Below are 25,531 nucleotides of genomic sequence, written 5' to 3'. Positions count from 1 at the left end.
GTTCAAACCCCTGAACTCAACTTCTGTAACAAGATCTAGTTCCCAGTTTTTCTCTAATTTTGAACTTGGCTGATACTTTAGGTGGAGAATACACCAGAAATCTTTACTACATCCCTTGAGTAACATTATATAATTATTCTCATGCCTTAGCCTATATTGCAAAATAAAATACTCAGAACAAAACTGTGCAATAATTACAATTTAAAAATTAACAATTTTCAGTTCCTAAGTAATCAAAACGTTTTAGAAATTCTTTTTTTCTTCTTATATTTATATTCAGGCAGAAAGTACCTGAGTTTGGATTATTATTTTGAAAATAATAAATTCAGATACCATAGTGAAAAAATGTTTGCTGCCTTATCTGTGCCCCCATATTTGCTACTTGCAGAACAATGATAAAACAGTGGTGCAGCAGCTTAAGTAGTTTTAAAAATTAACAAGATTATCGCTACCAGTGACTTTGTGACTGAATCTGGAAAATAAAATGCAGCTGGTGGACTACTTTTGCCATTTGCTCACACAGAATCCACGTTCTCAGGTATTTGAGTGCCAGCATGATTTGACACGAGCCTGCATCCAGCATGGAGAGGTTTTGCCATCAGTGGGAAGTCACCCCATACCTGAGGTAACTTATTGCCACCCACAGGCTCCTGCAACACTGCTCCTTAAAGAAACAGAAATGGAATGATGGCAGTGAGGATGGAAAGAAGGGTGTAAGGAAGGAATTTAGGCAAATTCTCCAGAGCCATCCATCAGGATTTCCCTCTCAGTGTTTTTTACATCTCTGGCTCAGGCAAACAGAAGAAGAGCAGTGGGATCTGTCAGAGATCAGTTGGTGATTTTTATTCAGCAATTTTAGAAAGAAATCACACACATTTTGAATAAGATATGATAAAATGGAAATGAAAAGAAAATTAAATACGACTGAGTTTTTAAATAAAGTGTGTGTATCTGCAGTAAGGCTAATTTCCACAAAAACCTACCCAGAGAGAAGCTAGAGATTACAAAACCACGTCTACATGTGTGCACCTCCTCAAAAAACAGCCAAATCACTTTTTTCTCTTGATCTCAGATCTAATGAACCACAAAGTGACTCTAAATGATGAGTATTTTTTTTCCTATTGCCTACATATTTAATATTTCATATGAATGTTGAGAGTTAATTTTCCTCAATTTATACTTCCTATACTTCCTTTCACTCTTGGATCTCTCAGAGTATTTTGTGAACATAAATTAATCAAGGTTGCAAACTTCTCTAGTTTTGAGAATTAGGCCTGCCTTATTAACTACAAATAGAAGAATGGTATTAAAAATTGCATGAATTAAACTCAGAGCTGCAGAATATAGAAAGTGTCAGTTCATTTTCCTCCACTCACATGCTATTGAGATTTAAACTGTGTTTGTTCTGCCCACTGAGTACAGCTTAAACTGGGAGAATTAAAAGTAAACAAACAATCCACCTCCAATTTGTGCTGGCTCAAACTGTGGACCTGATCTGTGTTCAAGGTTTGGGGTATTTCTATATATTTGTGTTCCCAGAGGTAGCTGCTGCCTCAGAAAAGAACTCTTGGTAAAATATCCAGGCACCACCTGCACTAATCCCAGCCAAATCCAATCACCAGCATTGCTCTGGTACCTTTGTCAATGTACTTTTCACATCACAAATAAAGATGGGATCAAAAGACATTGCATCCCTGCCTAGGCAAACTTTTAAAAAGGCATCATGGAATGTTCCAGCACAGAGAGCAGTGCAAAGAACAACCCACTGCTCCCTGGGGACCCTTTTGCCCTTGGCCAAGTAATTTCTCCTCTTCCTGCTGTGTTTCTGTGAGTCACAGGGAATGGAAGGGCACACCCTTCCACTGGCCAACACAAAGAACCCTTGGTTCTCAAAGCAAACCTTCAGTGCCATCTGCAAATCCTCGTTTTTCACCCCAGAACACCACCTGGCTTCCAGGGACTTCCACCTGGGGTCAGGGAATGCTGGTTAGATAATGACCTCTGCTTTTCCTTTGGGAAACAAACAAATCCTCCATCCCCAACTGCATCCTGGCTCTGAGCTAAAGGTGATGGCAACAGCTATTAGGAAATAGTCTCATTCCACACCCCTGACCAGAAAAAATCTGCCTTTTTCTTGCCCAGCAGCTCAAAATAAAAGATAAAAAAATTAAAACCTATGCATGTATATTTTACCATGGATTCTCTCCAGCTGCAGAATCCTGGGAGGTTTGGAAAACCTGGCTGTGAGCAGTGAGACTGACTCATGGCCATGGTTAGACCATAACCAGGGGATTTCTGGAGCTGGTGGTGACAGGGTGTGCAAGGTGCTCATTTTCTGAGCCTTCCCACATTTTAGGTGTGGATTGATGGCTGACATATTCTGAAAACATTCTTTATGACAATGCTAATAAGGAAAAAAAAGGAACAGATTTTAGATAAAGCAGAGCTATTATTCTAACAGCCTGTTTCTGAGACTGTTACTATTTTTTGCTTCATTTTGTGGAGTGTATTTTCTTATTTTCACAGGTGTCAATCTTCATCTAAGAACTTCTATATTTGCTGGCAGGCAACTTTAATTCTCTTTTAATGACTTTTTCTCTTAGTGAATCAATACTTAATTTTAAAAGGTCTTCCTTACTTCCTAATAATCTCCTTTATTTTTCCTACTCAAAGGCACATTTAAAAGGGAATTCAATAGCTCAGCTATTTCAGAAGGATTATTACATTCCATATAGAATTATATTAAATATAGAATATATTATATTACACCCAGAATCATAGCTGTTGATTTTTCACTTCAGACTGTACTTCCCACCTATTTTTATATCCCTGATCTCTTCTATTCTGCTGGTTAGTATTGAACAGCTGTGGATATTTGCTGTTCTTGGTTCACCCTGCAGTTTTTACCCAACCAGTCTGTTATTGTGTCTCCCCTCAAATCTGTGGTTTCTCTCACCAGAGGCTCTCTTGATCCCAAGTTATGCACAGGACAGCAGAGTCCATCAGTTGCTTCTCAGTGGGATCAGAGCAGGATGAACACACTCTGATGTACCCATTAATGCATATTTTTGATCTGGCTTTTCACTATTGTGTGTCTCTTGTTTTGCTTTCTGTGGCATTTCTAAGGCTCCTTTCCCTCCAATCTACCAGTAAACCCTACATTGTTTAAATGTTTTTTTCTCCTTCTTTCACAGAGCATTTGCCATTTCACAAAGCTTCAGCTTTGCACTGAAAATGAAAAGCTGAGTGGAACTATGTCATAAACAATTGGGATTTAATAAATAACTTGGTCTGCTGCAAACTGCTGCACTAAGAACTAATACACTGTGAATTTTAAGGTTTCATTTGATTTATGCCATTTCCTTCTATCTCTCTCCCTCCCCTGCAAATGCTTTTTATGCAAGAAGGCACAAATGTGAAGAGAAATTATTTATAAAATAAAAAAAGATTTGTATATTAAAAAGAAACTAAATTTCCAGAAGAGTGTTTTAATTCTGTCATCTGCTATAAACACTCTGTTGCATTAACAGAATTAATCTATGCAATCAGAAATGTGAGGCTGCAGCTGAGTGAAAACCAGTGCAGTTATTCCATTTCCTAAAGCACACAACTACTGCAGACAACAAAACTGTGGCTATACTAGAAATTAGTAATTCATGCAGCATCTTTCTCATTGTAACCACCCTCCATTTGGAAACAAAACATAAAGTCTGTGAGAGGGTGTGAGGCCACTTAAAAACAATATTTTCAATCACCAATGAGGTATTCCTGGCTTTCAGCAGCAGTGGGTTCCAAACCACCAAACTGCTCCAGGAACATTTAATTCCCACCTATTCTCTCACCCTGAGCCCTCCTGAGGAGGAGTCTTGTAGCCCTGCAGATTTCTGGGCTGGTCAACTGAGCAAAAGGGATGTCAGACTCTTGATGGCTTGAAGGAATGTGAAAATTGGAAACCACACTTGAAGAAATTCTACACTGCAAGGTGTGCACTATACAGCTCCAATTTGGGCAGCAGCACCTTGGGTGAGATCAGAGCCCCTTACTTGGCTTGAGCAAACCTTTAGCCAGGGGGAGATTCTTGTGTTGTCAACAACATCTTACTGATAACATCACTGACTGCATAAGTACATAGGGAGAGGACTTGAAATCTCTCTGATTTATTTTAAATATGTTTTTAAGCTGCACAAATGAATTTTCAGATAGGGATCAGCCTTTCCACCTCTGTCAGAAAAACAAAACCTACTTCATCCATGAATTCAAAATGTTTTCCTTCTTTATGTAAAACTTACTGACAAAAACCTGTTCCCTTGGGAATAGTTCTAGAAGACTGCTGATAATGAACAAGGGATTGCTGATAATGAACAATAGCATTGCCTATTTAATTTTTAATATCGATACAAATTGCAACTCATCCATCTCATTTTATCTCAACTGAAAAAGTACAAGTAGGTTACAGAAAGTTGTCTGGTGAAACAAAGATAATACCTGTAACTTAGAACCAGACTGCCTTATGAAGAAAACCAAAAGTAAATATTGCTTTCTATCAGTGAAATATTGTTTACTATCAGTGAAACATCTACACATCAGGTATAAGAATGTGAGAAGAGTGAAATCTGGCCTCAACCCCCTGAAAGCTCTTGCATACTCAGACATATGGAGACTTTGCACACATTCAAGATAAAAAAGTTGGCAAGAAAACACAATGTATGAAAACTTGAAAAAAATAGGAAAAAAAAGGTAAAAATATTGTTGAGGATGAAATTAGTGAACAATTAGGTGCATAGGTAATGATGGATCCAGGACTACGAATCTTTCCTAACAAATCATCCACTAGTATTGTGAGCAGTCTCTACCCATTTCCTTTAAAGTGAAATTAGTGGATTCTAGAAGTGCAATTTTTGGCAGTCTACTCTGATTACAGACAATATATTGCCATATCTTAAACTTACAGGCCATTAAGCTCCACTTTCACCATGGCACCTGCACATCCCCAGTGTTGGCTGGATTTGGGAAATCTCTATCTCTCCATGAAGCACTTCCATACTTCAACTATTAATAATAATCAGCTTGCCTTTTTTTTTTTTTTTAAGAGCTTTTGGGGATTTGCAAAAGAATGTTTGTGCTTTATTTTTTCTTTGAACTTCACTTGCAAAGGGAGACGCCCCTCCACACACGCACACACATTTTTCACATCTTTTTGCATTCATTCAGCATTTGATTGAAGAGTTAATTCAGCTCCACTGAACAATGATAGATGTAATGAACAGAAAGGTCTTCCAATGTGAGAGATATTCTTCTCAATTCTTTCTGACAGGCAAGGGATGGTAAATAGACAAAACAGAGTCAAGCTAGGCAGCAAACTTGTAAAAAGAATGACTCTGGTAATGTACAAGGACAGCATGCACATCAATGAATACTTACATAAATGTCTGCACCATAAAATCCATCCTGGTATACAACACTGCAAGGATGCACACACAAAGAAAAACATCCATATTAGTGCATTTCCACATGCAAATGCCACCAACCCCTGCACAGCTGAGGTTAGTCTCTCACAAGAACAGAGGGGAGGGGGAAGGAAGGCACTCTTCACATTGGTTAAGGAGGTTGGTAGTAATTATCAGAGGTGAACCTGTACCAAATACATCATCTTAGCAAGTGTGCCAAATGCTTAGTCAAAGGAAAGCATGGCAGGATTGGAAAAGACTTTTGAAAACATCTGGGGGCTTTTTTCTTCCCCTGTTTTTAGTTTTAAGAAGCCACGTATTGACAGCGTTTTTTCTTTCCCCAAAAAAAATTTCAGTGGGCCAATCCTACGTCCAGTTTCAATACCTTTGCAAAAATCTAACTCTTGAAGCACTGCTGTCTCATCCTGCAGGTATGCTGACCCTCTGAAATAAAGGCTTGCTTCTCATTACTTAGATGGCAAAAAAAACCCACAGCCTCAATTGAACTGCTGAGAGGAATGGGTGAAATAAACACACTGGTGGTGTTCTACCCACTGGGTCAAATCTCAATATTCAGTCTACACAGAGGTGAGAGAACCCACAGGTACTGCCTTGTTGGCTCAATGCACATTACCAATTTCAGGGTGCTGTGCTTCGGAAAAAAAAAAAAAATAATAACTTTGCCTACTTGAGCATTTTACAGCTTTGGCAAACATGCCAGTGGTTCTGAGCTCCCCTGTTTTGGTTGGTTGGATACATTACTACTTCTTCTCTCAAAAAAATGTGGTAACATTGCTGTTACCAGTTCACCCAGAGATGGTTTCATTTCAGCTAAGATCAATCATCAGCGTAAACAGGAGAAAAATCTAAACCCTCCAGGATAAATGACACACTATGACAGAGACAGCTTTAATGATTATACTAAATAAAACTCCAACTGCACAACAGTGGCCCAACAATTACACCCATTAGGTCGTTCCTGCAATTTTACATCCATTCGGCAGTTCTGCAACCTGAAATGTATATTTCCCATATCAGAATCGACCCAAGCTCTTTCAAGGGCTAAATATGTGAGCTAACAAAACAATAAGGATTTTTCTGCAACAATATTTTCAATTTAGGAATACTATTATCTAGGAATAATAGTTATTACCAAGTTGCTGGCCTAAGCCATTTTGCTATTCCAACAAGACTTCTGATGTCAGAAATATAACTGACCTATTGAGGTCAATGACCAAACCCCACAGGGCTGAGCTGATATGTGTCTAAGTCAGAATCACTTGAGAAAATCATAAATATGCACACATGCACACAACGACATGGATAAGACCACACTGATGATAAAAGTTTGCTATGGAATAATGCCAGGTGAAAACTCAGCTCCACTTAAATCAGAGTGCCTGCCCTTTGTTTCAGCAGGGTCAGACCTTTACTCATATATTTTCCTATTTATAATGTCTGCAAAGCAAAACATGCAAAACCTGGTCTACCCTGGCAGCTTTCAGAGAGTTTGTTGCTTACACTGCAGCTCACCTTTACTTTGGTTTGGCTACTCTGATTATTTTAAAAAACTCCATGTTTTTCTTTACCTGGTTATACATAAGAAATAAAGCATTCCAGACGGCTGTGAGGTAGGAGCACACAGTCATGGACACATGGAAGGACTTGGATGAGATGACACACAAGGAATGCTGAGTTTACTGTGAGCCCACAGCCCCGTGCCAATCCTGCTGGAGCTGGGGGACAAGTTGGGAAAAGGTGGTTTAGGTCCTACCTCTGTAACCACCTAACTGCACTTGCACAGCAAATTAAATTCGTTTTCCAAGTCAAGTCTGTTTTAGCCATGATGGCAATTGGCACAAAACATCCCTGTCTTTATCCTGACCCAAGAGCTTTTCCATCCTCCTTTTGTTATCATCCTATCACAGGGGTTCCATACTGTTGTATCCCTATCACAAAGGTTTCACACCTTCCTGGTGTTTCTCATGGGCAGCTCCTCAGAGCACTGACTCTTTCCTCTTCTCACAGCAGCCAACTGACTCCAGCTCCCTTCCCAACCCCACCCCACTCTTTTATAGCACTCTTCTTCTCACTGCTTACAGCTGTGCCTGTTAGAGCCAGGCCTGTTCCAATCTTTGATAATTGGCCCAGCTGTAACTCCTTAGGGGTGAGATTACTTTCTACACTCTCCATTTTCTTATATTCCATCCCCCTACATCCTTTCTCCCCCATGCCCTTGAGAGGGGGAAGGAGAGCACAGCTGGGTGAGGGTCTGGCAGCCAGCTGAGGCCAGCCCATCACACTCAAACATCCCACTCTCCATTGCTATTAAACATTGCTATTCAGAAAATAATGCTTCTGAGAAAGCATCTGTCAGAAAGGGAAACTTTTCCTCCTCTTGGTGATCTGTGGATACAGAGGAAAGATGAAAAGGGGCTGATAAACTGTTCACTCCTAGGTGCAGCTGGTTGTAATCTTGGACAGGTTCATTCATCCACCCCAGTCTTCCTTCCAGTCATGTACGGACAGAAACTTATTTTGAGCTCTAAATGAAACCACTTCATAAATACTATGCTGAAAAATCACTAAAATGAGACATATATGCATAACTTCATCGTTAGACATGGCCAATTTTAAAATGAAGTGACAGAATCAGGCAAATGAGTATAACAGTCCCAAGCAGGACTTGCACTACAAAAAAACTCAGATGATTTTATCTTATTTCCTCTCTATGATCTTGCATTATGACAGTGATATTAAATAAAAACCCTTCTGCTTCTCCTGAAGTTTGAGGAAAAGTAATTATTCACATTTCCATAGATTTTTCAGAGAATATTTCCTCTATTCAGAGTCCTTGTCATTGGTTGATTCCTGATTGATTCTTGCTAGTAGAGTCAAATGTATTTTCTAACAGCACCCTTCATCAGAAGTACAAAGTGTAAAGCACCAGAAACTGAGTTTTGCCTTTCTTTCCTTTAGTATATCAATTTCCAAGGGTTTCTTTTGTGGGTTTTTTTTCTTTTTTTTTTTTTTTTTTTTTGGTTAATTTGGTTTAATTTGCTTGGTTTATCACCCCATTTCCCTCTCTGAGGCTCTAGGCAAAAAACAAAGGGGATCAAAGGGGATGTCCTGAGCATGGGAAGAGACTGAAGGCATCACACAGGGACCCATCTTAGAGCAGCTCCCTTTACACTTTATATTAAAAAAAAATATCCTGGTAGGCAGGTTCATCTATTGATCCTTGTAAAACAACACAGGGTTTTCAAATAGCCACATTACTGAAATCTGAGTTAATTCACCCAAGGAATGGTGTTAATGTGCTTCCTGAAGGAATTAAAATGTAAAAATTGGGGGATTTCTTCAGTCATATTCTATTATTTTATTGTGCTAAGGAAAACTCAGAGAGGTGAGAAATCTTGATTTAATAGGAAAATGTGCATTTAAATAACAGCATATGTGGCAGTCATTTCCTGAAATTATTTTTATCTAAATAGGGAACTCTTTTGTCATCAGATGTACATCTGACTTCCATGGGTTTAGCTCCCTTATTTAAACCTCTGTGTCTTATAATCACTTTTTGTAACTATATTAACACAAACTCTTTACTAGTTTAGATTCCACCTTTATAATATCCTGGGAGAACTACATCTGTCTTCATTATCATTTTCCTGTCCTCATCTTTCAAAAGGATTGAGTTGAATAATCTATCAATGACATGAAAAGACAGCCCTTGATTGCACAAAGCTCAGCTGAGAAACTTCCCAGCAGCTGAGGACCCATGGCCCTGACCCCACACACCCTGCCCAGGGCAGCACACCCAGCCTGGGCTCACCCAGAGTGGGGGATCCAAGGGAGCAAACACCCCTGGCAGCAGGGATGGATCCAAGGGAACAACACCCCTGGCAGCAGGGATGGATCCAAGGGAGCAAACACCCCTGGCACAGGGATGGATCCAAGGGAGCAAACACCCCTGGCAGCAGGGATGGATCCAAGGGAGCAAACACCCCTGGCAGCAGGGATGGATCCAAGGGAGCAAACACCCCTGGCAGCAGGGATGGATCCAAGGGAGCAAACACCCCTGGCAGCAGGGATGGATCCAAGGGAGCAAACGAGCAGCACAGCCCTGATCTCCCTCCTGGGCACAGCAATGCTCACAGCTCACCATTGCCTCTCCAGCACAGCCACAGGAAAGCAGCTGAGGGACAACAATTCTGTGTTTTCTGGTTGCTGGGAGGGTCACCCTCACTGTCCTGCACTGTCCAGCTCCTGGTCTGGAAATCACCTTTAACGTGGACCCTTTATCTGGGGCCTTCATGAGACAAATGAGAGAGGAGATGCAACTGAGCCTTGTTCAACCAGAGACCTTTGGTATAATAAATAAACCAGCCTTACTTAAACCAAAGACAGAACTAGAGCAACACCTTTCCACACTCTAATAGCAGAGTTTTAAGTGCTGTAAACATTGAACTGAAACTCTTGTAAGAGGCAGTTTCAACTCTTTAGAACGTTCTCTAATTCCAGTTTCTTGCCTTTCCAGTTTCAACAGTTTCTGCCATGGACAAGAGACATTTTCTGCTTTGTGATATTGACTGAGGGCATTGCTGCAGAGAACAAAGCTGCAGACATGAATCAATATATGCTGGCAAAGCCCATTTTTTGTTCCAACAATTGCACATATACAGAGTGCAAAGTGAGAGGAAGTTTGCATGAGCCCAAGGAAATATAGTGGGAAAAACCCGTAACAACCTGAGTAGATGTAGTAGCTCATAGTAATGTTCTTAAATTTAGAATTCAGAATAAGAAAATGAAGCTGCATTTTCATTTTGAATCAGTGTAGCACTCGAGAATGTTTATTTTAACAAGAGGAACAGTTTCTGAATAGCCTCTGTTATTTCTCCTCCACACTCCCCACAAATTCGCAATTCTATTTAGGGTTGGGTTTGTTGGTTTTTTTTGGCTTTTTTAACTGTTCTTTTCAGAGAGAAAAAAGCATATTGCTCTCCCCTGCTTTCCCAGGAAAGACAGCAGAGGAGGAGATCCAGACTGAAAGCTAATTCTCTGTTAGCTTCATCAGAGCTGAAAGGAGCAGAGAGGGAATGTGAAGACAAAGTCATCACACGCTAAACTGGTTGAGAATTTACAGCAAAGGATGATGAAGCAGAAAGGCTCCTCTCATCAGTTTCACTACTCCTGCTATCTACTACTGCTCTACTACCAGATACAGCATGACTCTGGGTTTTCTTGGCAACAAATTAAACATCTCTTGTTTCCCTCTCCTGCTGCACCATTTTGAGGTTAAGCTCTCTCTGCAGTGCAGATTTCCAAACTCTAAATGTTAGTGTTCAATATTCTCACACAAACCAAGCTCTACTCCCCATTTCAGTTCAGGAGGGTTTTATCATACATACATTAATTATATGTAGTTATAAGTGAGCTGCACATTCTCATATTTCAAGGCATTAGAGATGATGCCACAGATGCTAAAAGTGAAATACTTTCTGTGAGCTAATAAACAAGATGCTAACTCAAGGAATTGTGAAATGTCTTGATCAAAAGTGAAGGATCCATTAATTACTGGGGTAGTTCTTGTATCTCATGAACAGTAATTCCATTTTTAAATTACATGTTTTAAAGCACTTGTGCTATTCTTTGATTTATAAGAAAAATAATGGCCTTAAATATGGTTATGCCCAGCAATTTCCCTGGTACCTAGCAAAGCCTGTCTGCTGCTCCCCAGGAAGTGGGAGGCACAGCAGAAGACAACTTTCCACAGGAACCACCATTACTCATCCTGCCTTATGACCACAAGAGCTAGAGCTAGATCAAGGACTGAGGTTAATGAAATAAAGGAAAATTAAAGGTGGTAATTGCAATCTTCAGCCTTATATTTTGCAACTACACGTAGGTTCTTTCTTGAAATATTTTCTAATTAAACACTGTTTAGTCTTTCTTTCCCCCAAAAATATACACAAAACCCAAACAATCTTCTGAAATAAAGAAGATTATAGAGTTACTAGAAATAAATACTGTGAATTCCTCTTCTTGGTTCCTTACTTTACTACTTGCTTTTAGTAAATGCAGGTCACTGACAGCAAAACGTCAAGCCATTATTTGAGCAAACATAAACAAAACCTATGGGAGGAGCACCCCAAATTTCTATCACGGCAAGGATGGCAACTAGAAAAACTAAGCCAAGTGCAATAATAAAAAAAATATATATGTGTATTAAAAAAAAAAATAAATCCAGCACTAAGCCTTCAGGTGCAGAGAGAACTTTCAGCAGGCGATTTGAAGAAAAAAGAAGTTAACTCGATCCAACCTCCTTAATAACCAGATGCTTGCAATCATCAAAAATATACCTTTAGCCGAAACAATCTCCCCGTTCCGGAGCGTTCCGTTTGCGGGAGCATTTACATAACAATATGTGACATCTGAAATGCTTAAGGCCACCAAGCATGGCAGGACAAATTACAGTCATTTTTCAAGCTGCTGTGCGAGGCGCCAGCGCCGGGCAGGCACGACCCGCATGCAGCAGGGCTGGGAACGGTGCCCAGGCTCCCGGGATCCATGCTGAGCCAGAGGTGAGGGAATTTCAGAGCTCCTTACCCGCCGTAGGCTGGGATGGGAGGAGGGGGAGCTGCTGCTCGGAACGTGTTGTACACCGTGCGACCCCGGCCTCGTAGGTGGGCACCTCTGTAGGCGGCGGCTGCGGTGGCAGCAGGGTAGGGAAATCCTGGCACTGCAGAGGGAAAAAACAGCAGGGATTAGCGAGCAGAGTCCATATTCTGGAGCTGTTCTGGAGCTGTGATGGTGTAAAAGTTTGCCTGTAGCTGGACAAGGGAGTCGCCAGAGTGTTTGAGCTCATCCTTTCACGCAAATCCCTGCCTGCAAAGAGCAGGCGGCAAACTGGGAATTTGGATGGCAGTGCCGTTTATGGCTCTGAGTTTCTCAGAGGACACTAATGAAAAGAGTGTTGACTGGTTCACCAGGCAGCAAACTGGGAATTTGGATGGCAGTGCCGTTTATGGCTCTGAGTTTCTCAGAGGACACTAATGAAAAGAGTGTTGACTGGTTCACCAGGCAGCAAACTGGGAATTTGGATGGCAGTGCCATTTATGGCCCTGAGTTTCCCAGAGGAAACTAATGAAAAGGGTGTTGACTGGTTCAGCAAGCAGCAGACTGGGAATTTGGATGGCAGTACCATTTATGGCTCTGAGTTTCTCAGAGGACACTAATGAAAGAGAGTGTTGACTGGTTCAGCAGGCAGCAAACTGGGAATTTGGATGGCAGTGCCCTTTATGGCCCTGAGTTTCTCAGCGGACACTATTAAACAGAGTGGTGACTGGTTCAGCCAACACTACTACCAGGAGACTCCCGAGGTCCAAGTTCAGGCTCAGATTTATAATGTCAGAGATATTTGCATCACATTATTGGATCTGTCTTCCAAAGTCAGCCCTGTTTTGAGTAGGGGTGAGACATTAGAGACTCAGGTGACCTCAAGTCATCTAAATTATCCAGTGATATAAGCCAATTGAACTGAGCTTTGCTTTTGGCCAAGAGCTGGGTTATTAACCAGCTCAGCTGTGTAATAAATCAAGTTTTTCCTCTCATTTCTTGTTTTTTGGGGGGCTGCACCACGTACATAACAGTACCTTGCAGTCCTTCAAAGGCAAGAGTCGTATATCTTAGGAACACCTCTGAATCCACATAATATTCAGACCAAATAGAAATAACTTAATCATATAATAAAAAAATAACTCAGAAATTTTTATATTGTTGTTGGATCTGTGAACATTAATTACCATTCCATGTGAGACTTAAAATATTTTAATCAGAAATTGAACAGTTGTACAGCATTCGAGGCTTTCCTTTTGTAAAACTTCTCTCTTGATAACTTTTTAATTGAAAAAATAATAATAAAACTCCAAAACAAAAAAAAAAACTTCCCACTTGCTTTCTCTGGCAGTTTTTTAAGCAGTGCTTCATTACTTCATTTCTCCTTTGTACATATACTGTGTGTCAATGTTAGAACAAGTATTTCTTGAATGAATTCATCAGTGAGACAGACAAAATCAAATTCAGCTCTGTTGGCATCAAATTACCTCAAATGTACTTCACTGTGGTTAATTTTTTTTTCAGTATGTAAAGAAAGAAATGAAACAAATATTGCTTAGCAAAGCCCTAATAAAAAGCAAGCATGGAAATACTGTTGCATAGTTGTTTTCAAATCCAAAATATGCATTGATTTCAATCCTCATTTAGCATCAAATTTTAAAAGAAGCCTTGAATTTGAAAAAAGGAAATGAAAAAATTCACCACTTTTAGGCCTTGCTTTCTGACGTGTGAAGGCAAATACTGTAATTATGGTGATTTCTCTATTGCTGCCTTACTGCTGTGGCTTTGGGGCTTTGCTAGGTCCTTCTCTCTGACAAAAGGGTTACACAGTAATTCTGCAAAGATTTCCATGCCTGTGGTACAACATAAACCAACCTTATGGCAATGCAAATAAATTACAGATGTCTTAGAAAGTGCAAATACCATATTTTATAAAGAATATAAAAGGAATGAGTCAAAATCATAAAGGTGAACTTGCAGAACTCAATATTCTGTTGATAACTTTGCAAGCAACTGCATTTAAGATGGCTTAAAGGAATTGTACTGGAAAACATTGCTTTTAAGGAAGAAGAACATATACATCATCTATGTGAAATCTGGATGCTGTAAGTAATTTTGCATATTCAACAAGGTTGAGTATTGACCAGTGTAAATAGAGCAGTGACAGAGTTATCCCCTGCTGCTGGAACCACGCAACTTCTGTCCTTTTCTTTTCCAGCTACACAGCCTTGTAGAAAAACTAATGCAACATGCAGAGGAAAATGCAAAATACAGATTTCCATCATGTCCAAAGAACTACAGACCTACACACTCCCTCCAGTCTTACAGCTTTGCTTTCCCTTCTCCATCCAGCTTTTGCTCCTTTCCTTACAGGTGTTGTACTGGATGGAGAGCTGATCTAATCCTGGGCAGTTATCTTTGTGTGAGAGAGACGTTCAGCTGCAGCCTGCCTGCCTTGGAAAAATCCTTTCCAACTAATAGGCATTGCTAGAAGTAAGTTTCTCCAATAAACTGATTGTTATTTTGTGTCTTGTGGAAAAAAGAAGGAACTAACTAAATAAAAAGCAACAAACCCAACACACCAGTGCTCAGAAGATTTTGCTTAAACAAAGGAGTGGAAATGGATTTGAGAGAACAGCCACAAAAATTGATATCTGACATGGTGGACATGTTAAATGATCAAGTGCAGCCTTTAGAGACACTCTTAAACTGTCAAAATCAAAAGACATTTCACTGACCTAAATTGCAATTAAAAAAAAATAATCAGCCAGACAACGTTAACATTTCTTTACATGCTTCTGTAGTTTTCTAAATATTGAAAGAAAACACACTTTCACAAGAGGAACAGAAGTGACAGAGAAAATCCAGCTAACTCCAAACCAGCCTAAGCTCCAGCAGTGCAGGATATGGAACAACACTGTGGGCTTGCAAGACATGGTCTGCAAGTCCTGCCCAGAGTTCTGTTCCAGTCATTAATTCTTTGTCATGAATACCTATGTTTGGCAATATTTACAGCAGTTGTCCTTTTGAGGTCTGAAGCAATAATTGAAACCAAGTGGAATTGTTGGGAAACACCAAGGAAATGCCTCTGTGAAAGAATGAACCCCCAGTGTGGTTTGTGAACATTTTTTCCTTTGAATTGTACCATTCAACCCAGCTTTCACACAGACATATCAAGACACATATTCTGCAACAACTGAGCGTTTATCCTAAATTCTCTTTATTCTTCATGGCAGTCACACCTTGGAAAGAATTACAAGGAGGGTCATTGACCTCACATCTTTGACAGGGAATGCTTTCCACAAGTAAATGCCACTGGAAAAGCTGAGTGCCTCACCAACAAATGAGTCAAAAATAACTTTTTTTTTTTTTTAATTATATTTCTATGAGAAAGAAGGCTTTCTCTTAACAAAAAAGAAAAAGAAAGAAAACAGAGATAGCAGGGAGAGTCACTTAGTCCATAAGAGTTTACCAAACCAAAAACTGTAAGGGAGGCTCAGCAGTCATAGGAGATCCTAAGACAAGATAGTGATTTGTTTTAAATAATTTTCAAAGGATCTGCAATTGAAAGGATGAGTTTGAATGAGAAGCCTGAAGTAATGTAATTGTTTTGCTATGCTTGCCTTGAATTGCTCTCTTAATAAAGTTACAGAGCATAAAATGTCTAAAGTAAAGCAAAGCACTAAAAAACTAAGGGAGCAATTAGTGGAAGGCAGAGCAGAGAGGTGTAGTTCTGTCAGGAAGGGGATCAGGCATGATGGAAACTAAACATGGGACTAAGAGGGGCATTGCAAGGCCTTACAGTCAAGGGAGGCCTAACACTAGTTGAGTTTATTCATAACAGAATTATGATATCCATCCCAAAAATTGATTTGGGTCCATCTGAAAGTCAGAGTACCTGAAAACACACTTTCTGTTGTCAGGTGGTAATATTAGAGACTGAGATTGGAGGCAAAATAATCATCAGGTCTTGTTGCCCTGGATTTGAGTTCAGAAAGAAACCCCTAAAGCTCCTTCAGCCCAGCTGAGAAATTAGATGGGTAGTAGGAATATGCAATAACCACAGAATTTATTTTGCTACCAACTTTTTAATATCCTCACCCCAAAATAACCAGCAGAAGTGGCAGCATTAGGACACAACTGAAGAATGGACTTCATAAAAAGAACTTTATGAAAAGGGTTGTCCCATCAGGAAGCATTAAATGCTATTAACCAGTCCCCAAAGTAATGAAGATAGCAGCCAGGAGGGATAGAGGTTTTAATAAGTTACAGTTTGTAGGTCAACCTTCCTGAGTGCCTCAGTGCCAAGCTGCTGGAACCCAGTCAGTGAAAATGCTATTCTAAGGGGGCTGAAAATGTGTTTGACTCTCAGCAGGGAAGCATCTGAGCCCACTTCTAAGCAAAAGTAGCTTAAGTTCATCAAAGTAATTTGATGACTGGAATTCTTCTGATCTGTGACTGAGAAAAGGCAGATTTCTCCAAATGCATGTTGATGATAGGAGGCGATAACACGAGGTTATAAAAAGAAAAGCTTTTCTAAGGACAATACATAATAAAACATCAAGCCATAGAAAACAATTTACATTTTCATCTAATGGCTCCATCCATTCTATAGATATTCATTCTGCTCTTCAAATATGAATGAGACTACAACCACAAAACTCAGTTCCTGCAGTCACTCAGCAATTTCAATTTTTCAACTTAAAAAAAATTATAGAATGTAAATAATATGCTGTGGAACTCTGCAGCTTTCCTTAATATAATTATCCAAAATCATACAAATCATCTACTACAGCCTAAATGAAACTGTTTTAAGAACATTATGCTGGTAAGATTTCTTCTTTAAACTCGTTTGTTCCATTTTTATATTTAGGGGGATACTATTTTAAAATGTATTGTTACAATTAATATTGTCTACAAAGTTTTCTCTTCTTACACTTTGTAAATGTGGAATCATTGTCCCTTCAGTGAACTTCAGTTTAGACCTCAAACATGAATTGTGGCCAGCAAACTGCCACATTTGAGCAAATAAAAAGGCCTTTGGAATTAACAGGATTCATAGCAGTGTATCAGCAAAATTTAGATAACTTATGATTTCATAGAAAAAGCAAATATGAGCATAAGGAAGAAAAATATAATCTTTGAGTTCACAGATGAAATTTAATCAAATCCTAATTTTCCCCTGAAGGTGTAATACAAGCATTTGTTTTCCTAATCTTTTATTAAATGAACACGACAGGGAGGTGCACTTTGCAGGCACCATACCTCAACAAGGCCTGGGAAAACAAAGACTGAAGCAACAATGAAAAGCTTGAGCTCCCAAAAAGAGGAATATAACCTGGCAAAAAATACTTAAGGGTTATACACTGCGTATTAAAGTTTTAAAGCTTTGGGATAGATGGAAGAGCAGCAGATGCAAAAGACAACAGGGGGCAGATTTTGTATCAAAGCCATAAAAATATACAGCCACTTTAATGGGCAATTATTCTTCGCATTTGTGCTGCGGTTTGAATTTGTATGAGGGTGCCATATGCCCCAAGAAAGGTGTGCCATCAAAATGGATGAGCAGATCTACCTCTCATCACTCCTAATCTCTCCTCCTCTGCACAGAGTAGCGGGTCATCTGCCACCAAGAGCTTGCAAATGTTTTATGGTGAAGAATTTTAATGTTCCGTCGCGTTGGAATCGGTTTGTCGCTAATTTACTGCGGCACAGTTTAACTGCTGGAGAGACGGGGAGACACATCTACATCATCCCCACAGTTCAGGAGGATCCCCGTTGAGGAAACACAATAAATTAAAAACAAAGAGATATAATGGGTAGCATGCTGAGAAAGGCTAAGCAGAATAATCTATATGATATTATCTGAGATTTCAGGAGTGGAATCAGCAGTTTATCCCAATGCGTGCTCTGCTCTCCCTTCACTGTAATAGTAATAACTATTATTAAGTGGCATTCTTTGAATGAATTATAAACACTGTGCTAAAGAGGATTTGTGCATTTAAATACACAGACCGAAGCACACTGCAAGCAAAATGTAAGCTCTGCTAATAGAGATTTACCATGAAAAGGCATTTAAATTACATATAAATATATGTACATACACACACTTCAAATTCAGAGTAAAAAAGAAAATCTTCAGAAAGTTCACAGTGTTTAAAATTACAGGCTGAAAATACATATCTTCTCCTGTCACTGTTGTGAGACGATTTTCCCTGGGATCTAGCAGTGAATTAACTGCATTCAAAGGAAATTTCCCATATACATCAAACACAGTCACAACTGGTCACTTCTATTTCTTTCTTTCAAAAGCTATTTACTTTTTCAACCATACTTAAAATTAGAGACCAATTATTTCCTTACCATTGTAAAAAAAAAAAAAAAAAAACATTCCAGTATTATACACTGTTGTTTAGGAATGAATAAATCTGTATTTTGGAGAAACCCCTACTTATAGGACATTCTCATTTGAAATGCATTAAAAAGGAAAACAAAAATCTCTAATTAATGTACAAGTCTAATCACCATTCTCCACATGGAAGAGTAATTTTTCACTGTTCATTTGCTCAGTGTAATCTCAAAACTGACATAACAGAAAAGCAATGGCCTATAAATCTGCTCTCATTTGTTTCTTTAATATTCATATTCCATTGAACTACAGCTGCTTGTTGCTGCAGTCTATTACAACATGCAAAACTGTCGATAAAAATATTATGAAAGGCAAGATGTGTTTCTTCATGGCTCTGTGTGCCATTTATTTGGAAAAAAATAACAACAAATGACTCATGGATTGTCCTTTAGTTTGCTGCACGCTGGGCGATTAGTGATTAATTACCTTGCTGCAAATTGACATGGCACAAGGAAATTGACACAGCTCTGATTAATTAACTTTTTTATGCAAGACAGTTACTTACAAAACACTGCACACTGTAATTGAATCCCTTTACACAACACTACTGCATTAAGTTTCCTGTCAAAGCCAAATTAGCACCAAATTTCACAGAAATGTGGTGAAACTTTTTATACTGAGGTACATGTAAAGTTCTAGAAAGGGGGCAGACAACTGCTTTAAAACACTGTTTTCAAATATTTCAGCCTCAGACATGGGAAGAATGACATGTTTAGAATTTTCCATACCAAACCACAATCAAATGCACACAAATAAACCTCATAAACTAAATATTTCAGTAAAAAGCAAACTACTATTTATTCCTTTGTTAAATTACAGGAAGACACTTAACTGTTTGAACAAAATTTCATCTGCTTATCTTAAAGTTGTTTTCAGGTCTAATTGATCTATTATTTCAATCACTTGGATACACTGACTTCCTTGTAATTATTTTAAGTCTAGATGGAACTACTCTTTTTGTTTCACCTCTTTTCATGCACCAATAATCAATCCACTTTTGGTTTCTCTGCAGATGGCTGCCATGGCATGACATTAATTTATAACCTTCGGAGCCAAACCTTGGTGCCCAAGACTGGAAACTCTCTCATCTTCCAGCTTTTCCCACCTGAGTGTGGCTGGTGGTTGGCACAGCTGCCCAGAGGGGCTGTAGGAGCTCCATCCTTGGAGATGTTCCCAAGCTGTTGGAGTTTGGTCCTGGAGAGCCTGCTCCAGGCTTTGCTGCTGGAGCAGGGGTGGAGAATTGGTTCTCCACAGCTCCTTCCAACCTCAAGCACTCAGAACTGGCCATTTGGTGGTTCTGTGGTTATCAGAAATTCCCTTACACCTCATCCTTCTGTGACTGGATTATCTGCAGCCACCTGACATCACCCTAAGACATCAAGGGGTTTCCAAGAACAAGCAGAAGAAAATGGAGGACACAAAGAGATGCAAAGGAACAGTAAGATGATTGAGAACTCTTCTTGTAAAGATATGTAATGACAGCAACCTACACCTTTGAGTTAAAAAAGGAGCTATAACTGATGGTGAAATTACTTATGATGTACTTTAAATCAAAATGTACTGCTTAGCTGAAATTACAAATAGTTGAGGAACAAAGAACAGTTGGCTTTTCACAAAGGAAACAACTAAAACAGAAGGAAAAGCTCAGAAGGTAAAAAAGCACCCAGGCCTTAAAGGAAAAGAAACAGTAGAGATCAGAGAAGACATGTTTGATCTTAAATTAAAGAACAATCTTCAAATATAGATGATCAAAGTGATCAATATCTTGTCTGGTGCTCCCAGTCATTGGACAGCTCTAAGTTTCAAGCAAATGGAAGAAATCCCCTGTGTCTAACAAAGCACCACTTCCAAGACAAAGGAGAAAGGCCATGGTTGTGGAAAGCTGGATGAAGAGTAGCACTGCTATAAAGAGATGACAAAATTCAGTAATTTGAATGTTTATGAAAGTCAATTATATAGTGACAAGAAATAATGTTTAGATGACACAAGGATTCCTAAAGCTCAACAGAATTATTAAACTGCAAAAAGAACACTGTCAGAATGCATTGGGAACAATTTAGGCAGAAAGTAATAGAGGAAAAACCCAGCTGTTAACCTAATCCAAACCATAAAGGAAAAATTGTCAAAACAAAGAATTGTACCTGCAAAGTCATACTGATACTAAAAATGTTAATTCCTAAAAAGCACTTGCTATCTGTGAAATTCAGGTTGAATTTTGCTGTACACAGCACAGTTCCAAGAGCCATGATTCAATAAGAAGCATCACAAAATAGAGAGACACTAAGGTGTGCCTTTATTTGAAACCAAATCTTACAGACTAAGCTGAAAAGCACAACGTTAAGAGTTTGCTGTCTGACAGACAGGATGATTTGAGATGGACAGTCAGCACTGTGGGTCTGGCACTAAAAATGGGTGACAGCAGCAGAGAGGATGCAGAGGCAGGGAAGGTGGCACCCAGGACTGTGCTCAAAGGGCTCTCTGATGTACAACTGCATCTCAGAACAGGATGCAAGATAATCCTGAAGGTAACTCTCACTAGGTAAACAAAATGTACACAGTAAATGTAATTACTACATGTAATTCTCACTATTTGCATTCTGAGAAGAGGAAATCCAAGCAGTCCTCTTGCCCTAAATCACAGGCTGGTCACCAGTGCTGCCAGGGGCCAAGTGCAGTGTGTCCACCAACAGCAGAGCACCAAGGGAAGGCACCTGAGCTCCAACAGCCCTTGGGCACACACAGTTTTTATTATTTGAACTGAAGAACACAGACATTCTCCACAGTTTGCTATCTTTCCAGCTATCTCCCACTACCCACGTGTAGGGTTGCGTCTAAGTGGGGAAAAAAAGTCAGTGACACAATTCAGGATGTGTCTCTCTTTCCAAAATTCCTCAGCCTGCTAGTTCAGACACTGCTCCAGCACAAAACAGAGCAACAGAAGAATGAGGGTAAACAGCAAGGCCCTGAAAAACACATTTGTGGGAGTGAATTGAACGCCACATTTACAGGTTTTTGACACACACAATGTATTTTAGTGATGACTTGCAAGTAAGTAATTACTTAAAATATGAATAGATAGGAGGTAAAATTAGGGTTATCCTGAAAATTGTTGCAGAAAGACAATGTATACTCATACAGAACACCAAAAATGCTGTAGGAAGATTTTCAGGCAAAGCTACAAAAAAAATTTTAAAAATTAAAAACCAAACCAAACCAAAAACCCAAAAACAAACAAACAAACCCCCAAACCAACCAAACAAAAAAGGAAAAAACGCCCAAAGAGGTTCACTTTACAATTAAAAACAGGATGACACTTAAATCAAAAATGCAGTGCTATGTATATGGATATAGTTTTAGTTATTTTTAAAAAAATGTAATATCTTTATCTTACTTGAAAATCAATGGTGTTGTCCTGCATGGTAGCAAGGCCCAACACAGTGGGACAGAACAGAGTACAAAAACCTCCTAAAGACATTTCAACATGAGATGACAACAACATTTCTCTACACTTCTGTACATCAGGGAGGGAATTATGGAAAGCCATTCTCTTCCTCCTTACTATTGGTAACCTCTTTATTTAAGCTTTCACTTAAACCCACTGTACTGAACACACAAAAGGGAAGGGCAGTTGGCACATTTTCCTGGGTCCTACTGAGTGATTCTCTTAATAAAGGCAATTAATTCAGGAAACATACCAAAAGATAGTTTGACCCCTAATGTTCAATAATAAGGGTTTTGTAGCCTGGAAATCATATATGGGATCCCATATCAAATATGGGATTGCTCCTCTCAAATGTATGCACATTTCCCTTTGGCAGGACTTTTGTACCCTCAGTCAGGAACTGCAGCCCTGCAATGGTTAATTAGGTTAATTAATGGCCCAATCACAGCCTCCTCTGCAGGGCTGCTCTACCTGCTTCCTACCAAGCAAGAAGAAGCAGACAAAACCACCAAGGTGTAAATAAAAGGCACTGATATCTGTTTTATTGGTGATGAACTGGCTTCCCATCCCAATTTAGCTCAAGAGAAAACAGACCAATTAAACATTTAGTTTGCAGAACCTTTCTACATTCACTTCAGAAATACTGAAGCGCTGGCAAATTATTCATACCACATGAACACTCATTTTTTAAACTGCTCCTGACCCATATTCTAATTGAAAATGGCAAGCCTGCCAAACAGTTAAATGAAGAAAAACTCCAACAATAAAGTCAGAGCAAATGAATCACTGATGTCATTGCAATATCTGCCCATTTGGATTGAATGAGGTGGGTGATGGCTGACACACAAAACCCAGAGGAGGACACATCCCGTGCCAGGAGCATCCACCCTTCAGCTGCTTGGAGTGGCAGCAAACTGCCATCATTGCAGTATAATTTTCAGGTAATTACAGGTGTGCAGCAGATTAAACATGACAAAATCAACAGAACCAAGGTTTCCAAACCAAATGCTTCCGCTGATGATTTGGCTCGGAGGCGCATTTTGAATCACCTTTGGAAAATTTCTATTTTCCCTGTGTAATTTTCTTGGTATTGAAAATATCCCAGAACATAATAGAAATGTCAAAGGTCTTCCTTCAATCCATTAGTAACACCACAGGAAAATAAAACCTGGAATGTCTTCAATGAAACAAGCAAGATGAAAATAGTTCCATACAGCATTTTTTAGGTGGTTTACTAATATTCCTAAGCCAAGTAACCTATTTCTAAAAGCAAGGACATACTGCATAAACAAGCGTGACTTAATTTTCATTTCTGTAGCACAATGAATCCTCAAACGCACTAAATCCTACAGTTGGATGTGCTCTTTACAAATATAAAATTTATATTTATGATTTTCCCTGTTTATTCTATAACCAAGACCCTGAACCATCCTTAATCTATGAATTAAAACAAAACACCCACAGGAAAAAAAAAATTCTTTTTAAAACTAGGACATACGTCTGCTATATGTAAGTGCTTCAATATGGAAATAAACTCCCACATCATGTAATTAATACTTTATGCTTGTGCCATAGATTTTCCTTCTCTCCTATCACATAATGCACAGAAGAGTAGGAATGTTGGGTTAATTTTGGGGCAGGAATATTGGGTTAATTTTGGGACACTTCTGATGTCTGCTCTGACAGAACAAAGTGTGTTTTCCTTGCTTTTAAAAAAACCCCAAAACTTTAGCATTTAAAACATTTCCTGTCAAAAATATTACAGGACCAAAGGTTTCCAGGGAATTTTCCAAAAGAACTGCCTTCCCACCTTTCAGAAACATCTCATCTTTGCCTTGTTGTTTCCTGGTGGCTCATAAGCTAAAATCCCAGGGCAGCATAGTTTATTGTTTTAATATCTGTCTGACGCAAAGCACAAGTATTCTCTGGTGAGTGCTTATCTGTCATACGTACTTCTGTGAAAGGAATATCAAGATAAATAAGATGTTCTAGGGCATATCATGGGATTATGAGCTTGGCACTCACTGAACTCTGTTTAAAAACAGTTGAAAGAATAAATAAAAAAAACATCTACACTGATATTTTGAGGGTGGAAGCTTGAAGAGCAATGGGTTTTAAATATTTTAATTATAAGGGGTTTATGCTATTTTAGGATGAATAGAAAATGAATGCCCAAGTCCATAAATGGGACAAACAAGATGAGAGGAAATAATATTCATATTTTAAACAGTTAAAGCAATAAAATTCTATTGTAATGGTACAATGGACTGTGAACTTACTTAGTATTAATTAAACTCAGTGTAATGGCATTTTCTATATTGAAATGAATAACCAGTGATCTGGAAATTCATTTAGACCATTAGGTTAATTACAGAAACCGATGGTAGTTTCATCAGACAATTACAATTAAAGAACACGAACAATGTGGGACAGATTTATACGCATTTGTACCACCTCAATCATTTTTGCTGAATTCCACCACCACTTCTTCCAAAACTGTAATCAATATATCAATTAAAAAATGGGCCATCAACTTCATTTGCCCTTGAGTATGATAAAATAAAACGAATTAATATCGGATTTTGCATTTTCATATATTTCTTCTTTTAATTCCATCTCTTGACTGCAGGATGAAAGATTTATTTAGGAGCTGATAAGCAGGCGTACTGAAGATGAAACAACCCTAACATTTAGGAAATCTAAGCCAAAATTGACTTCAGTTTAAAATGCACTCATCGAAGTCAAGGCAAAATTCACTTCTACGGGCAATCTAAACATTTGGGAAATAGAGATGTTCATCTGCACATCATTCTGAACAAAGGCATGGAGAAACTTAAAATATTTTACCACACATGTCAGCTACCCATGTAGCTAATAGTGAACTATGCCTTCAATGTATGTTTAGAAAAATCCACTAGAAGCTACACACTTAAAACTCAAGTATTTTAATGCTTATTTGGAGCTAAAATAAAGTCTGAAAGTTTCAGAGATCAAAGTGCTGATTTAGAGTGTAAAAAATATTTAGCTGCCTTTGAACTTCCCTTTAAATTTTAAATTCCATCTCTCTCCCATTGTCCTCCATTGGGCCTGGGTAGGCACAGCTGGGCATTCCTGAGGGATGGGGTGCACAGCTGGAGGGGATGCACAGCTGGAGGGGATGCACAGCTGGAGGGGATGCACAGCTGGAGGATGCTGCCTCACCACACCAGCGAGGGGTGGGTGAGCCCAGGAGTGCTGGGAGCCTGCCCAGAGCACGAGGATTTCTACAGGAAATGCATCTCCTTGTCCATGCCCTGCCACCAAGGACAGGGACATTATCAGGGGACAGAGCCAGGCACTCGCTGGGAACAAAAGGGACAATAAATATGACTTGCAGCCACAGAGGTTTGCACTGCCAGGACATTCAATCTTGGAACAGATGGCTCCCTGAAATTGTGCAATCTCCATCCTTAGAGGTGTTCTGGTGCAAGCAGGTTCTTCCAGCCTGAATAACTTCACAACTCCACAACTTCCTATCTTCCTCTTTCCCATGCTTTAGTTCTCATGAGCTTCTACTTCATTCACATTTTCAGGCACTTCTACATTACAGAAAAATTGGGGAAAATATGCATAAAACAG

At 39.2% G+C, this 25,531-nt stretch overlaps 1 protein-coding gene across 3 annotated transcripts in view; it reads right to left on the bottom strand.

The window, feature by feature from the left end:
* Positions 1–25,531, bottom strand: part of RBFOX1 (RNA binding fox-1 homolog 1) — a 519,079-nt gene that overhangs the window by 31,618 nt on the left and 461,930 nt on the right. For all 3 annotated transcript variants that reach the window (XM_050980176.1, XM_050980177.1, XM_018916052.3), the window contains 2 exons: positions 12,054–12,186; positions 5,422–5,461 (listed from right to left, as the gene is read on the bottom strand). In XM_050980176.1, the coding sequence (XP_050836133.1) occupies positions 5,422–5,461; positions 12,054–12,186 (173 nt within the window). The remainder of the gene's footprint in view (positions 1–5,421; positions 5,462–12,053; positions 12,187–25,531) is intronic.

Source organism: Serinus canaria, chromosome 14 (genome assembly GCF_022539315.1).
Source record: "Serinus canaria isolate serCan28SL12 chromosome 14, serCan2020, whole genome shotgun sequence".
Taxonomy (NCBI): Eukaryota; Metazoa; Chordata; class Aves; order Passeriformes; family Fringillidae; genus Serinus; species Serinus canaria.
The sequence above is the reverse complement of the archived record's forward strand: the minus strand, read 5'-3'. Positions and strand labels throughout refer to the sequence as shown.